The sequence below is a fragment of the Lithobates pipiens genome, unplaced genomic scaffold, assembly GCF_037356315.1.
Source record: "Lithobates pipiens isolate NorthernLeopardFrog02 unplaced genomic scaffold, aLitPip1_a1.2 Scaffold_16, whole genome shotgun sequence".
Taxonomy (NCBI): Eukaryota; Metazoa; Chordata; class Amphibia; order Anura; family Ranidae; genus Lithobates; species Lithobates pipiens.
This window is the reverse complement of record NW_027507748.1, coordinates 154,992,362-155,009,963: the sequence shown is the minus strand read 5'-3', so window position 1 is coordinate 155,009,963 and position 17,602 is coordinate 154,992,362. Positions and strand designations below refer to the sequence as shown.

Here is a 17,602-nt window from a genome sequence, read left to right as displayed (position 1 = left end):
TAAAGATGGCCTAGGCTATAAGAAGATTGCCAAGACCCTGAAACTGAGCTGCAGCATGGTGGTGAAGACCATACAGTGATTTAACAGGACAGGTTCCACTCGGAACAAGCCTCACCATGGTTGATCAAAGAAGTTGAGTGCATGTGCTTAGCATCATATCCAGGGATTATTCCCTGATGAAGGCAGATATAGGAGGCTGTGGGGACTCTTATATGTGATATACTCAGGCACAAGGCTGCATGAACACGTTATAAAATACTGCTATCTAGTGCACTTTAAAGCATGGTTTACTGCATTTTAATGTATAAAACACAGAGTAAAAGTAGCACTAGGGCACACTACATCAATGTATGTCTATAATGTTACAGCCTACCCCTGGTACATGATAAGCAGGGACGTGCGCTGAGGTCAGTGGCTGGTGAGGCACTGGCTAGCATCAGAGCCAGATACACACAAGTTACATATTCACAAGTTACTTTCACATTATACACAAAAATCAGGCTAATTTTAGTGTTATTATATATTTTTTTCATGACTTTTTTTTCCCCAAAACAGGAGGTCCTCTTGTTCCTGTGTGTGGCCGCTGGTATTTTTTTTTATGCCTGGCAGGTTTTAACATTTTACATTTAAACATTTTTTCTAATTTTTTTTAAACATTGTAATGCTTTCTTCTAACACTGGGGCATCAGTATAAAGCAATGAATGTAACATTCACTGCAAGTGAATCAATTCCCGTAATTTAAAGGAGAAGTACAGCCAAAGCTTGTTTGGCTGTTCTTCTCCTTTGGATCACAGTAATGCAGTTTATTTTGCACTCCTGTGACCTGTTTTCAGCAGACAGCAGGCTGAAGTCCGCTGTCTGCTGATGTCACAGAGTGGGTCCAGGCTCAGGCAAGGTTACGACACTGAAGTCAGGATCCGCCCCCATGCCTGAACAGGCATCCGGCTCAGCCTCTCAGTGAGCTACTGAGAGTCTGAGCCAGCCGCTCCCGCCCCCTCCACAGCCCAGTGCTCCAGGGGGAAGAGCAGAGAGCGGTGACTGACAGTCACTAGCTCTCTGCTCGGGGAGCTGTGAGAACCAAGCGATCTGAGGTATTAGATCGCATGGTTCTCATTGCTAGAGCCAACAGGAAGCATAAATCTGCAAAAAAAAAACAAAAAATAAAACACATATTCTCTTTTAAAACACATTCCCCTGGAAGATACACCTGCAGTGAATGTTTGATGAATGCTACATTCACTGCTTTATAATTCATTGGCTTGTTCTCTGTGGACAGCCCATGCATAGAGAGAAGATACTGGGAAAGATTTGTTTATAAACAAACCTCCTATGATTGGATATTGTAATGATCACATACTAAGGGACCATGTTGATTGGTTCCAGACAATAATTTAAGATCTACAGCATATCAAAGTGATCACATACTTAGGAACCATGCTGATTGGTTCCAGACAATCATTTAGGATATACAGCATATCTTAGTCATCACATACTTAGGAACCATGCTGATTGGTTCCAGACAATCATGTAGGCTCTACAGCATATCATAGTGATCGCATACTTAGGAACCATGCTGATTGGTTCCAGACAATCATTTAGGATCTCTAGTATATCAAAGTGATCACATACTTAGGAACCATGCTGATTGGTTCCAGACAATCATTTAGGATCTCTAGTATATCAAAGTGATCACATACTTAGCAACCATGCTGATTGGTTCCATACAGTAATTTGAGAGCTACAGCATATCATAGTGATCACATACTAAGGGACCATGCTGAGTGGTTCCAGACAGTAATTTAAGATCTACAGCATGTCATAGTGATCACATACTTAGGAACCATGCTGATTGGTTCCAGACAATAATTTAAGATCTACAGCTTTTAGGGACAGATCGGTCTCAGGACTAGCAGTGTGCACCAGTGTAGCACCGTAAGGGAACTGTACCTACAAATATAAATATACACTTTGTGGGTGTCAAGGTGTTAAATTTAATCAGACCTACGCTGGTCAACTATTAAAAGCTCAATAAAAAAAAGGGGGGGGGAGGGGTTTAAAATTTGCAGGTTAATACTTCAGGCAAAGTTTAAAGTTTTAAAATATGAAATGTGTGTCTAAAGAATCAAATTACAAAGCATCATTGACTTGGCACAAAAACACAGTTATGTGGCCATTATTCTGAGATCATCTGGAAAATAGACATAAAATGTACTGCATTATATAACCAGGCCCAACAGCCTAATTAGGACGTGTACAGCAAATCTCATGGAAAATAAAGATAATCTCTGTTCGGTGTAACATTATCTATTATGAAACAAGCCACTGAACATATGCATTTCTAAACTGATCTTTACTATAAATATGTATTTAATCTCGGCAGTAATTTGTGTTTCCAAGCCTTTGCCTTATTTTCCTCTCTGTGAAGCCTTCATGCCGCCTCTTCACTCCATTAGCTTATTTGATTTGGCTGTGATGTCACTGAGCTCAGAACTTTGCCCAGTCTTTTGCAAACAGCTTTTTTTCTTTTTTTTTTTTCAGATTAAACAAGCCTGTCTTTCAAAGCGCCGTCATGTTTATTCTCACATTAAATCCTAACCACAGTTCGTGTGTCACACTACAGCTAGATTTTCTTACTCCTTAGGTCACTTATTTCGATCAGGTAGACATAAACTATGTACCAATGAGGAAAGGTGCCCATGAACATTAGATTATAGATTCCTTTATCTGGTTATTTACAAGGCATTAGCAGTAACCACATGCCAATGTTTTATGAGCAATAGCCAGTGGTGGATTCAGGGTATGGCATGTATGGCAAGTGCCCTGTGTGCCACTTAGAGAGGGCAATGAGCCATTGATCAGTTGGGATGGTCAGGCCCACCAATAGATGGGTATAGTAAGCCCTCCCTTACCAGACCCAGGATTTGTTTTGATGTGAATGGGGGACTGAAATATGGGTGTCAGTTTTTTCTACTTTGGCACAACTTCAGTGCTTGCCTTAGACATTTTTTCCCCTAGATAAGCCCCTGGCAATAGCATTTAAACAGGATGGAAACATTGTCTGATTATTTATTTTTTTTACCCCCTGAAAACCTGCACCAGATTCGCTCATCTGCATAACCTGAAGTTTGGGGCCCAATGGCAGTCAGATTATGCCTACGGGAGACATCTCTCACTAATAACTGTGGCATCCTTTATTGCTTCTGTGAACACCTTTGGCCAGTTCTTGTTGTTTGTTTAGTTATCTACTCTACACATAAAACACAAGTAAGTGCATGATGTATTTAAAAAGGATCTTTAATACTGTAGCTCTGTCTTTTAGGAAATAGACATTTACCAGCCTGTAGAAGGAATAGTGCCCCATCATTGGTGTCAATGAGAGGAAGAGCCTTCCATTTTTTATATCAGTGGGAGGAATATCAATGGGGGGTGTTAGTAGAGGGATAGTGTCCCATCATTGGTGTCAGTGGGAGGAGTAGTGCCTCACGTCAGTGGAAGGGATGGTGCCTCATGTCAGTGGGAGGAATAGTGCCTCCTGTCAGTGGGAGGAATAGTGCCTCACGTCAGTGGGAGGGATGGTGCCTCATGTCAGTGGGAGGAATAGTACCTCACGTCAGTGGGAGGGATGGTGCCTCCTGTCAGTGGGAGGAATAGTGCCTCACGTCAGTGGGAGGGATGGTGCCTCGTGTCAGTGGGAGGGATGGTACCTCGTATCAGTGGGAGGAATAGTGCCTCACGTCAGTGGGAGGGATGGTGCCTCACCTCAGTGGTAGGGATGGTGCCTCATTTCAATGGGAGGGATGGTGCCTCATTTCAATGGGAGGGATGGTGCCTCGTGTCAGTGGGAGGGATGGTGCCTTGTGTCAGTGGGAGGAATAGTGCCTCACGTCAGTGGGAGGAATGGTGCCTCGCGTCAGTGGGAGGAATGGTGCCTCACGTCAGTGGGGTGAATGGTGCCTCGTGTCAGTGGGAGGGATGGTGCCTCGTGTCAGTGGGAGGGATGGTGCCTCGTATCAGTGGGAGGAATAGTGCCCCAAGGGCCAGATAAAAGCAAGCAAAACTTGGGGAAGACTCAATGGACCATTTGGTCTTTTTTGCCATCACTCTTATGTTTGTATTAATTCTACTTTATTTTTGATTTGGTTATGGAGATTTTACAGGGAACTCAGGGATTGATATAAAAAGTAGCATGGTTACTTTCAGATACCACATGGTGCCATTCTTTCAACCTTTTGGTACCTGCGATTTTTTTTGAGACCAGATAGGTATAATATATAACTGTAAAGACAGATTATTTACCATCATTTTAATTTTAACAGAAATGTATTCTGTTAATTTTAACAGAATACATAAAGTTCAAATATGTCATGTATGTGACTACATACAGTATATCACTATAATATACAGTGTGTAGGGTATAATAGAGATATCTGGTGATAGAAGGTGGCACAATTATTGTGGTCTGTGGGAATATGTAATGACAATCTTTTATTCTTAGTTTTCTGTCTGATATAACTGAACACTTTTTCAAGATTACAGGCATATTTTGTTCGATGTCTTTATTCTTTAATATCAGCATGTAGATATCTCAATAGTTGCGGTGTGATGTATGTACCGTATATAAAAAAAAGAAAAAGAGTGATATTATACCACCAAACATTTCAACTGATAATATAAATTAGCAATACCTGAAATAAAAATTCACAGTCTTCAACCTGGAAAGCTACGTCTTTCACACCATCTCCATGTTTGATTAGATGTTCACCCATCTCTGATAAAAAAAATGTAAGAAAAACATTACTGACAGTAATTGTAATTTGCTGGTGTCAGTGCTCTCTATCACGGTGCTGGTGTCAGTGCTCTCTATCACAGTGCAGGTGTCAGTGCTCTCTATCACAGTGCAGGTGTCAGTGCTCTCTATCACGGTGCTGGTGTCAGTGCTCTCTATCACAGTGCTGGTGTCAGTGCTCTCTATCACAGTGCTGGTGTCAGTGCTCTCTATCACGGTGCTGGTGTCAGTGCTCTCTATCACAGTGCTGATGTCAGTGCTCTCTATCACAGTGCTGGTGTCAGTGCTCTCTCTCTATCTCGGTGCTGGTGTGATCTCAGTGCTCTCTGTCACGGTGCTGGTGTGGTGTCAGTGCTCTCTGTCTCGGAGCTGGTGTCAGTGCTCTCTATCTCGGTGCTGGTGTCAGTGCTCTTTATCTCGGTGCTGGTGTGGTGTCAGTGCTCTCTATCTTGGTGCTGGTGTGGTGTCAGTGCTCTCTATCACGGTGCTGGTGTCAGTGCTCTCTATCTTGGTGTTGGTGTCAGTGCTCTCTCTCTATCTCGGTGCTGGTGTCAGTGCTCTCAATCACAGTGCTGGTGTCAGTGCTCTCCATCTCGGTGCTGGTGCTGCTGTCAGTGCTCTCTATCACGGTGCTGGTGTGAGTGCTCTCTATCACGGTGCTGGTGTCAGTGCTCTCTATCACGGTGCTGGTATCAGTGCTCTCTCTCTATCACGGTGCTGGTGTCAGTGCTCTCTATCTCAGTGCTCTCTATCTCGGTGCTGGTTTCAGTGCTCTCTCTCTATCTCGGTGCTGGTGTCAGTGCTCTCTATCTCGGTGCTGGCGTCAGTGCTCTCTATCACGGTGCTGGTGTCAGTGCTCTCTCTCTATCTCGGTGCTGGTGTCAGTGCTCTCTATCATGGTGCTGGTGTCAGTGCTCTCTATCTCGGTGCTGGTGATCATCTCCTGCACCCTCTTCATGGCCTACCCTGACCTTTCCTCTCCTCCATTGCCTTCATGCGCTCCTGAGTCCTGAATTGTCAAAATTTCACAGATAAAAAAAGAATACTTGTCGTTGTCTATCCCAGATTCACTTCATACTTTCAACGATCAAACAAGCGGGTGGAAAAGTCCGGCAAACTCAAGTCCGCCGGACAATCCCCCCGTGTGTAGCCTCCGACATACTTTTTTGACCCGAAAGTACGGCGGACTTAGAATGTAGTTTTACACTCCAATCTTCCCGCCGGACTCGCATTTCGGCGGACAATCCGGCCGTGTGTATGCCAGTCCGCCGTACTTTTGAAATGAGCGGACTTTTCCCGCCCGGAGAAAAGTCCACTCATTTCGAGCGGGTCTCCAGGTAGGCGGGGCCCGCGAAGGAGACGCCGCTGTCCCCGCCACCTGGTATGGACTTAAAGGGGAACCCCAACACCGAAAAAAATCAGCGTGGGGTCCCCCCAAGTCCACAACAGACCCTTGTCCGAGCACGCTACCTGGCCGGCCAGGAAAGGAGGGGCGAGCGCCCCCCCCCTCCCTCCTGAGCCGTACCAGGCCGCGTGCCCTCAACATGGGGGGTGCCTTGCGGAAGGGGGGGCCGCGCGGCCCCACCACCCCAAAGCACCTTGTCCCCATGTTGATGAGGACAAGGGCCTCTTCCCGACAACCCTGGCCGTTGGTTGTCGGGGTCTGCGGGCGGGGGGCTTATCGGAATCCGGGAGCCCCCTTTAATAAGGGGGCCCCCGGATACCGGCCCCCCACCCTATGTGAATGAGTATGGGGTACAATGTACCCCTACCCATTCACCTGTAAAATAAAGTACGATGTCACAGTCCCGGAGGATGCTGGGACTGTCGCCATGTGACACCAACCCATGTGACATCAACCCATGTGACACCGCCCCTTGTCCCTATATAAGTCGCAGCGCAGGGCGTCCCTGGCATTGCGGCCGGAGAGAACGTCGAGTCAACATCTCCAGGAGAAGAAGGAGAAGAAGAAGAACGGAAGGCGGCGGCGACACAAGACCGGGCCACCGCCTGTAAAAGAGCTATAAGAAGGCGCGGTGGCCCGGCAGAAGAACCGAAGAGGGGGACAAGACCCCCGAAGTCGGAAGAAGAGGCCGCGGCGACGAAGAAGAATGCCGGGCTCCTCCGCTAGTAAAAGAGCTACAAGAAGATAGCGGAGGAGTCTGGCGAGAAGACCCCGGAAGACCCCCGGAGCTGTGCAATAAATTATTTTATCTTGTGTGTTGTGTTTTTTTTTGTACTTTATTTTACAGGTGAATGGGTAGGGGTATACCCCATACTCATTCACATAGGGTGGGGGGGCGGTATCCAGGGGCCCCCTTATTAAAGGGGGCTCCCGGATTCCGATAAGCCCCCCGCCCGCAGACCCCGACAACCAACGGCCAGGGTTGTCGGGAAGAGGCCCTTGTCCTCATCAACATGGGGACAAGGTGCTTTGGGGTGGGGGGCCACGTGGCCCCCCCTTCCCCAAGGCACCCCCCATGTTGAGGGCACGCAGCCTGGTACGGCTCAGGAGGGGGGGGGGGCGCTCGCTCGCCCCTCCTTTCCTGGCCGGCCGGGTAGCGTGCTCGGACAAGGGTCTGTTGTGAACTTGGGGGGGGGACCCACGCCGATTTTTTCCGGCGTTGGGGTTCCCCTTTAAGTCCATACCAGGCGGCGGGGCCAGCGACGTATCCTTCGCGGGCCCCGCCTACCTGGAGACGCACTCGAAATGAGCGGACTTTCCTCCGCGTGTGTGGCGAGTCCGTTCATTTCAAAAGTAGGGCGGATAGTACGGCAGACTTAGTACGGCGTATTAGTCTGCTGAAAAAGTGCCGTGTGTGGCAAGTAGCCCTTTGGGAAAGTCCGACGGACAGTCTGGCGGGAAGCCCGCCAGACTAAGTACGTCGGACAGACGGCTACGTGTGTACGCGGCTTCAGTGTCCATGTGGTGGGACTATGTGTGCACAGCTAGTAAGTATTTTGTGGCTGAACATATGACCTGTAGGTTTTTAAGGTTCGCCTGCCATTGAAGTTAATGGGGCCCACCACAAACTTTGTGGTTCGCGAACTTTTGGCCGTGTTCGCGGTTCGCGAAACGCCCCGTCGGAAGTTCGTCCATCTCTAGCACCTTGTATGATTTCTGTCTCCTCCTCTCTCATTCCTCGGCTATCTGCATGAGTGACTTTTGATAGATTATGCTGACCAGACAATTCTGGGATACAACCCCACCTGCTTCTCTAGCACACAGGTGATTGACAGACTTAGCTGTGCATGTTCCCTATGAGACTGTGTGGATGGGGAAGTGGTGTTCTTTCCCTCTACTCAGGTCTCAGATTACACTCCCTGCTCCATACTGTGCAGGGTTTGACATCAGATCCCCTCTTACTGCCTTTTGGTTTAGAAATGCTATGTAAAATGTGTGATTTAGGAGGCTGTAGAGGAGAAGAGGCTGCAGATAAACAGGTACAACTTATGTAGAAGGATTTGTTTTATTTTTGTGTATCGCCTGGGGCTAGTCACCTCAGTGGGTATAAGTAAGGGTTTACAACCACTTTAAAGGAAGTTGAAAAATAACAGACATACTGGGCAGATCACCAGGTGAAAATAAAGGAATAAAGCCTAAAAAAAAAGAAACTAATATAGTCTTTGCATCCACAAATTCATAAACTGCAATAAAATATTTTTCATGGTTTGGGGTTTATTTTGCTTTAAAGTGGATGTAAACCCTCTCATATACCCAGTGAAGTGAATATCCTCAGATGATACACAGAGATGAAACAAATCCTCCTACATAAGTTTTACATGTTTATCTGCGGGCTTCTCTTCTCTACATCCACTCAAAAGTGCAGAATTGTGATAAAATCCTTCTGCATCTGTGAGGAGCACAGAGGACAGGGTGGGGATTGCAGTTAGAGCTTGTGTACATTGTGTGAGAACTAATTGGCGGAAAGGGACACACCCCCCTTCACACATGGCACAGGAACAGGAAAAAAGGAAGGATACAGAGCTGTGTTCTGAGTAGACACGCTGTGTGCTGAGCTCTCCTCGACATCACAATTGTATCTCAAGTGTCAGGAAAACTTGCCAGACACATGACACATGCTAATTACAGAGGCACAAAGTACCAGAGAGAAGTGACACTCAGAGCTTTGGAGATAGACAAGTAAACATTACAGATACAGTATGTGCTTTGTTCAGTTTTAATGACTGAGGTTTACAATCACTTTAATAGACTCATGATGCTTATTCATTTGATAGAAGCAAACTCAATACTGATGTGGTACCCTAGAACAGAATAGGCCCTTTTTATTTTATTTTTTATTTTTTTAAGTCATCTGAAGGAGTTTGACCATCCCAATGATTTCACCTCACTCTGATAGCGAGCAGTCATCTTGGATTTCTATCATACAGGATTCCACTGTCTACTGTAAAAGGCTTATAGAATAAGTGGGGTGCTTGGACATACAGACTTAACCTCACTACCCTCTGGCAACTGTGGGCACTCCATAAACTCAGATGTTTGGCTTGGCTGAGCATTCATGTTTATAACAGTTGGAAGGGGTCGGAGAAGAGTATTGCTAGACACTGCCATTTGCCATGGAGAGAACAAAATAACCAGGAAAATTGTGTGTGGAACCACATTTATTTAAATGCTAAAATAAGAGGTCATCAGGAACATTTAGACCCCTTTCTCACTGAGGCGGTTTGCAGGCGTTTTAGCACTAGAAATATCACCTGTAAAGCGCCTGAAAACTGCCTCCCATGCCGCCCAAATGTGAAAACCTGAGTGCTTTCACACTGGAGTGGTGCGCTTGTGAGACGTTAGAAAAAGTCCTGCAAGCAGCATCTTTGGGGCGGTCCCAAAACGCCTCTGCCCATTGCAATGAATGAGCAGCACTTCGGAAGTGCCTGAAAAGCGATTCAGAAGCTCTGCAACACGGCCGTTTTTTTTTTGTTGTTTTTCTTTTTTCAAAAGAAAAGACAAACAAAAAAAAAATTTTTTTTTTTTTTTTTTTTTACATTTACAAGAACAATAGACATACAAAACCAGGAACAAACAGAACGCAAAAAAAAATAATGAAACCCCACATACATACATTGGTCTTATGCCGCGTACACACGATCAAATTTCTCATTGGAAAAAGCTCTGATGGTTTTCCCGATGTAATTCCGTTCAAGCTGTTTTGCCTACACACGGTCACACCAAATTCTGATCGTTTAGAACGCGGTGACGTACAACACGTACGACTGGACTAGAAAAAGGAAGTTCAATAGCCAGTAGCCAATAGCTTCCGTCTCGTAGTTGAATCTGAGGATGCGTGATTTTTGCCGTGTCGGAATTGCATACACACGATCGCAATTTCCAATAGAAAGTTTTTCCGTCTGGAAAATTGAGAACATGTTATGAATTTTTGGCTGGCGGAAATTCGGACAGCTAAATTCCCGATGGAGCATACACACAGTCGCATTTTCCGATGAAAAGCTCTCATCGGTCTTTTTCTGGTCGGAATTCCAATCGTGTGTACACTGCATTACATGGTGTTTATGCCAACTTGATTTGAAAATAGTGCAATCCTATGATACATGTGCCAACCAAAAATATTCAAATGGTCAAAGCACTTCTTTTTAAAAGTGCACCGCTAGCGGGCAAAAAGTGTAAAAGTTGACACGCTAAAGTTCTGCTAAAACGAGCAGCGCTTTAGTGCTAACGCACGGACGGCCCCAGATGAAAGTAGCCTTAACCACTTGCTTACTGGGCACTTAAACCCCCCTCAGTCCCAGACCAATTTTCAGCTTTCAGCGCTGATGCACTTTGAATGACAATTGCGCGGTCATACAACACTGTACCCAAATGAAATTTTTATCATTTTTTTCCCACAAATAGAGCTTTCTTTTGGTGGTATTTAGTTACAGCTCGGAGTTTTATTTTTTGCTAAACAAACAAAAAAAGATGCAAAAAAATAAAAATAAAAAATCATGTTTTAATAGTTTGTTATACAATTTTGCAAACGGGTCATTTTTCTCCTTCATTGAAGTGCGCTGATTAGGCGGCACTGATGGCTGCATTGGTGGGCACTGATGGGCTGCATTGGTGGGCACTGATGGGCTGCATTGGTGGGACCTGTTAGGCTGCATTGGTGGGCACTGATAGGCTGCACTGGTGGGCACTGATAGGCATAGTTAAGGCGGCACTAATAGGCACAGATAAGGCGGCACCGATCGGCACAGATAAGGCGGCACTGATGGGCAAAGATGGGCACAGATAAGATGGCATGGATGGGTGGCACGGATAAGTGGCACGGATGGGCACTGATAGGTACCACTGATAGATGGGACTGATGGGCACTGATAGGTGGCACTGATAGGTGGCTCTGATAGGTGGCACTGCTGGGCACTGATGGGCGGCACTGCTGGGCACTGATGGGCGGCACTGCTGGGCACTGATGGGCGGCACTGGGGTGCAGCACCTTTGCGGCAGATTGTGGGCACTGTGGGTGGCACTGTTGGTGGCACTGCTGGATGGCACTGTGGGTGGCATTGTGGGTGGCACTGTGGGTGGCGCTGGGGGCACTATGGGCACTGCTGGGTGGCACTGATGGGGGGCACTTACTTTCATTCAGGATGGCACTGCGGTGGGCAGGTGGGCACTGGCAGGGGGCAGGTGGTCAGCTGTATTGCTGGCCGTGATCGGGACTGATGTCCCGATCACGGCCGCCGGTGATCGGCTTTTTTTTCTCTCCTCGCGCTGTCAGCGCGAGGAGGAATAATAGCCGATTACCGGCTCCGTTCTGTCACATGATCAGCTGTCATTGGCTGACAGCTGATCACGTGATAAGGGGTCGGGATCGACCCCTTACACGGATCGGTGATCAGGCGAGTCTCATGGACTCGCCGATCACAGAGCGCGCCGCGCGCGCCCCTCAGGGGGCGCGCAGGCCGCTCGTAACCAGGACGACGTCAATAGACGTAGTCCTGGAAATGTAGGTCCGCGCTAATGCCGTCATTTGGCAATAGCGCGGATCTCAAGTGGTTAAAGCAGTATTAAACCCAAAACAAAATGTAATATATGACAGCTGATCAATGATTAGACATGGTGGCTGCATTCGTTTTCTTTTTTGCCATTTTCCCTCTGTTTTTAGCTGTTGACCTAGACAGTAACAAACTCCCTGTATTAGAATGCCTCAATTCAGGATGAAGTTGCACAAAGACACCTTCAGACATCAGGATTGTTATTCAGAGGGGAGGGGAGTGTTAGCTGTACTAGCAGATTTAGATACACTAACAAATTGAAGTTAACGGCTTCCCGACCGCCTCACGCAGATATACTGCAGCAGAAGGGCACATACAGGCAGATTAATGCACCTGTACATTGCCCTTTTTACGTTGCCCTCCCGCGTGCCCGCCGGGAGCTCTGTGACCACGATCACGGGTAATTGCTATTGTGTCATGGTGAGGAAGAAAGGGGAGATTCTAATGTAAACAAGCATCTCCCTGTTCTGCCTAGTGACAGTGTCACTGATCAGCTCTCCCTGTAATGGGGAGCGGTGATCAGTGACATTTCACACACAGCCCCCCCCCTCCCCCCCACAGTTGGAATCACTCCCTAGGACACACTTAAACCCTACAGAGCCACCTAGTGGTTAACCCCTTCACTGCCAGTGAAATTTTTACAGTAATCAATGCAATTTTTTAGCATTGATCTCTGTATTAATGACAATGGTCCCAAAAATGTGTCAAAATTGTCTGATGTGTCCGCCATAATGTCGCAGTCACGATAAGAATCGCTGATCGCTGCCATTACTAGTAAAAAAAAAAATTATCAATAAAAATGCCATAAACTATCCCCTATTTTGTAGACGCTATAACTTTTGCGCAAACAATCAATAAATGGTTATTGTGTTTTTTTGTTTTGTTTTTTACCAAAAATATGTAGAAGAATACGTATCGGCCTAAACTGAGGAAAAAAACGTTTTTTAAAATATTTTTGGGGGGATATTTATTATAGCAAAAAGTAAACAAGAATGCGTTTTTTTCAAAATTGACGCTATTTTTCTGTTAATAGCGCAAAAAATTAAAACCGCAGAGGTGATCAAATACCACCAAAAGAAAGCTCTATTTGTGGGGAAAAAAGGGGCGTCAATTTTGTTTGGGAGTCACATCGCACGACCGCGCAATTGTCCGTTAAAGGGACGCAGTGCCGAATCGCAAAAAGTGCTCTGGTCAGGAAGGGCGTAAATTCTTCCGGGGCTGAAGTGGTTAAAATCCAGCTAATACTTTATAAGCAGTTACAGCAACAGTTTTGTTCCTTTTGGGATAAAAGTTTTAGATATATAAATAAAATCTGATCATTTTAAACACCCCTGCCAGCAGTAAATGGTTTGTCTCAAAAACAACAGACTTGGCTGGATCCCCAGGTGAAAATAAAAGTAAGAAAGTCTAAAAAAGAAAACTAATGCAACCACCACATCTAAGATTTGCTAAGCTGCAATATATTAAGATCTCATGTACATTTGACGTTTTTTCTGCTGCTCCCAGGGGCGTTTGGCGTTCTTTTTGTGCCTCTAAACATTCCTGAATGTTAGCCTATGCTAAGCGAAAAAAATTAAAAAAACACTACCAGTGCATCCAGGAGCAGCATTTTGGCAGAAAAAACATTTGACATGCCTAAACGCATGTTAACGCTAGACACACTTCGCACTGGAGCATTAATTCAGCTCCAAGGCCAGATTAAATTATTAAAATTATATCGCCTAAGCACTTGACGTGCCCAAACACGATACGCGCGTTTACAAGCATTGATTGATTTTTTTTATGCCAAAACACTGCTGCTAGGAGGAAAGGGGTTCTAGGAGAGTTAGAAAAATGTCCAGTGTGCATGAGGCCTAAATGTTTGCTTTCTGGTGTAATATTGCTTTAACACTGAAAAGCTTACTAGTATTGACATAGGCATGTAGATAAATATGCTGGGAGTGGCACCTTAATTCTAAATACTGTACATGCAGTACATTATTTTGTCTTCTCACACACATAATATATAAGTTTGAAAACAACAGTCACAAGGTATACATGTTTTTAAGCATACTGTAGATCAATAAGTCATTAATAGCCATGTGGGAGGTACTCTAGGCTTGTACATGTAAATGTGAACTCGCCCACTTCAACATCAATCACACCCCTCATTCTGCAGCCAGCAAGCCATACATAACACACAGTATGATAGGTTACAGCCTTACAAATGTCAGTCCCACCAGTGCCTCATGTCAGTCCCACCAGTGCCGCTTGTCAGTCCCACCAGTGCCGCTTGTCAGTCCCACCAGTGCCGCTTGTCAGGTCCGCCAGTGCCTCATGTCAGTCCCACCAGTGCCGCTTGTCAGGTCCGCCAGTGCCTCATGTCAGTCCCACCAGTGCCTCATGTCAGTCCCACCAGTGCCGCTTGTCGGTCCCACCATTGCCGCTTGTCGGTCCCACCAGTGCCGCTTATCGGTCCCACCAGTGCCGATTGTCGGTCCCACCAATGCCTGATGTCGGTCCCACCAGTGCCGCTTGTCAGTCCCACCAATGCCTGATGTCAGTCCCACCAGTGACGCTTGTCAGTCCCACCAGTGCCTCATGTCAGTCCCACCAGTGCCTCATGTCAGTCCCACCAGTGCCTCATGTCAGTCCCACCAGTGCCTCATGTCAGTCCCACCAGTGCCTCATGTCAGTCCCACCAGTGCCACTTGTCAGTCCCACCAGTGCCACTTGTCAGTCCCACCAGTGCCGCTTGTCAGTCCCACCAGTGCAAAGCGGGAATTATTATCAGTAATCACTTGTATGACACAGCGGGGATGTCCCACTGTGTCAGGTATAGTATACAAGAACACAGCCTCCCGCTATTAGTGACAGCGCACTGTGCCAATAACGCCACAATTGGCACATTGCCGTTTGTCAGTCCCACCAGTGCTGCTTGTCAGTCCCACCAGTGCAGTTTGTCAGTCCCACCAGTGCTGCTTGTCAGTCCCACCAGTGCCGCTTGTCAGTCCCACCAGTGCAGCTTGTCAGTCCCACCAGTGCAGCTTGTCAGTCCCACCAGTGCCACATATCAGCCCCACCAGTGCCGCATGTCAGTCTCACCAGTGCCGCTTGTCAGTCCCACCAGTGCCGCTTGTCAGTCCCACCAGTGCCGCTTGTCAGTCCCACCAGTGCCGCTTGTCAGTCCCACCAGTGCCGCTTGTCAGTCCCACCAGTGCCTCATGTCAGTCCCACCAGTGCCTCATGTCAGTCCCACCAGTGCCTCATGTCAGTCTCACCAGTGCCTCATGTCAGTCTCATCAATGCCTCATGTCAGTTCAACCGGTGCTGCTTTTCAGTCCCACCAGTGCGGCTTGTCAGTCCCACAAGTCCCACCAGTGCCGCTTGTCGGTCCCACCAGTGCCGCTTGTCGGTCCCACCAATGCCTGATGTCAGTCCCACCAGTGCCGCTTGTCAGTCCCACCAATGCCTGATGTCAGTCCCACCAGTGACGCTTGTCAGTCCCACAAGTGGCGCTTGTCAGTCCCACCAGTGCCTCATGTCAGTCCCACCAGTGCCTCATGTCAGTCCCACCAGTGCCTCATGTCAGTCCCACCAGTGCTGCTTGTCAGTCCCACCAGTGCCGCTTGTCAGGTCCACCAGTGCCGCTTGTCAGTCCCACCAGTGCCACTTGTCAGTCCCACCAGTGCCGCTTGTCAGTCCCACCAGTGCCGCTTGTCAGTCCCACCAGTGCAGCTTGTCAGTCCCACCAGTGCCGCTTGTTGGTCCCACCAGTGCAGCTTGTCGGTCCCACCAGTGCAGCTTGTCGATCCCACCAGTGCCGCTTGTCGGTCCCACCAGTGTAGCTTGTCGGTCCCACCAGTGCAGCTTGTCAGTCCCACCAGTGCTGCTTGTCAGTCCCACCAGTGCTGATTGTCAGTCCCACCAGTGCCGATTGTCAGTCCCACCAGTGCCGCTTGTCAGTCCCACCAGTGCCGCTTGTCAGTCCCACCAGTGCCGCTTGTCAGTCCCACCAATGCCTGATGTCAGTCCCACCAATGCCTGATGTCAGTCCCACCAGTGACGCTTGTCAGTCCCACCAGTGTCTCATGTCAGTTCCACCAGTGCCTCATGTCAGTCCCACCAGTGCCTCATGTCAGTCCCACCAGTGCCGCTTGTCAGGTCCACCAGTGCCGCTTGTCAGTCCCACCAGTGCCGCTTGTCAGTCCCACCAGTGCCGCTTGTCAGTCCCACCAGTGCCGCTTGTCAGTCCCACCAGTGCAGCTTGTCAGTCCCACCAGTGCCGCTTGTCAGTCCCACCAGTGCAAAGCGGGAATTATTATCAGTAATCACTTGTATGACACAGCGGGGATGTCCCACTGTGTCAGGTATAGTATACAAGAACACAGCCTCCCGCTATTAGTGACAGCGCCCTGTGCCAATAACGCCACAATTGGCACATTGCCGTTTGTCAGTCCCACCAGTGCTGCTTGTCAGTCCCACCAGTGCAGCTTGTCAGTCCCACCAGTGCAGCTTGTCAGTCCCACCAGTGCCGCTTGTCAGTCCCACCAGTGCCGCTTGTCAGTCCCACCAGTGCAGCTTGTCAGTCCCACCAGTGCAGCTTGTCAGTCCCACCAGTGCCACATATCAGCCCCACCAGTGCCGCATGTCAGTCCCACCAGTGCCGCTTGTCAGTCCCACCAGTGCCGCTTGTCAGTCCCACCAGTGCCGCTTGTCAGTCCCACCAGTGCCGCTTGTCAGTCCCACCAGTGCCGCTTGTCAGTCCCACCAGTGCCTCATGTCAGTCCCACCAGTGCCTCATGTCAGTCCCACCAGTGCCTCATGTCAGTCTCACCAGTGCCTCATGTCAGTCTCATCAATGCCTCATGTCAGTTCAACCGGTGCTGCTTTTCAGTCCCACCAGTGCGGCTTGTCAGTCCCACAAGTCCCACCAGTGCCGCTTGTCGGTCCCACCAGTGCCGCTTGTCGGTCCCACCAATGCCTGATGTCAGTCCCACCAGTGCCGCTTGTCAGTCCCACCAATGCCTGATGTCAGTCCCACCAGTGACGCTTGTCAGTCCCACAAGTGGCGCTTGTCAGTCCCACCAGTGCCTCATGTCAGTCCCACCAGTGCCTCATGTCAGTCCCACCAGTGCCTCATGTCAGTCCCACCAGTGCTGCTTGTCAGTCCCACCAGTGCTGCTTGTCAGTCCCACCAGTGCCGCTTGTCAGGTCCACCAGTGCCGCTTGTCAGTCCCACCAGTGCCACTTGTCAGTCCCACCAGTGCCGCTTGTCAGTCCCACCAGTGCCGCTTGTCAGTCCCACCAGTGCAGCTTGTCAGTCCCACCAGTGCCGCTTGTTGGTCCCACCAGTGCAGCTTGTCGGTCCCACCAGTGCAGCTTGTCGATCCCACCAGTGCCGCTTGTCGGTCCCACCAGTGTAGCTTGTCGGTCCCACCAGTGCAGCTTGTCAGTCCCACCAGTGCTGCTTGTCAGTCCCACCAGTGCTGATTGTCAGTCCCACCAGTGCCGATTGTCAGTCCCACCAGTGCCGCTTGTCAGTCCCACCAGTGCCGCTTGTCAGTCCCACCAGTGCCGCTTGTCAGTCCCACCAATGCCTGATGTCAGTCCCACCAATGCCTGATGTCAGTCCCACCAGTGACGCTTGTCAGTCCCACCAGTGTCTCATGTCAGTTCCACCAGTGCCTCATGTCAGTCCCACCAGTGCCTCATGTCAGTCCCACCAGTGCCGCTTGTCAGGTCCACCAGTGCCGCTTGTCAGTCCCACCAGTGCCGCTTGTCAGTCCCACCAGTGCCGCTTGTCAGTCCCACCAGTGCCGCTT

General features: G+C 48.4%; 1 protein-coding gene across 2 annotated transcripts in view; it reads right to left on the bottom strand.

Annotated features, from left to right (window-relative positions):
- Positions 1 to 17,602, bottom strand: part of LOC143982180 (4-hydroxyphenylpyruvate dioxygenase) — an 81,450-nt gene that overhangs the window by 32,450 nt on the left and 31,398 nt on the right. For both annotated transcript variants that reach the window (XM_077480668.1, XM_077480669.1), the window contains one exon: positions 4,687 to 4,769. In XM_077480668.1, the coding sequence (XP_077336794.1) occupies positions 4,687 to 4,769 (83 nt within the window). The remainder of the gene's footprint in view (positions 1 to 4,686; positions 4,770 to 17,602) is intronic.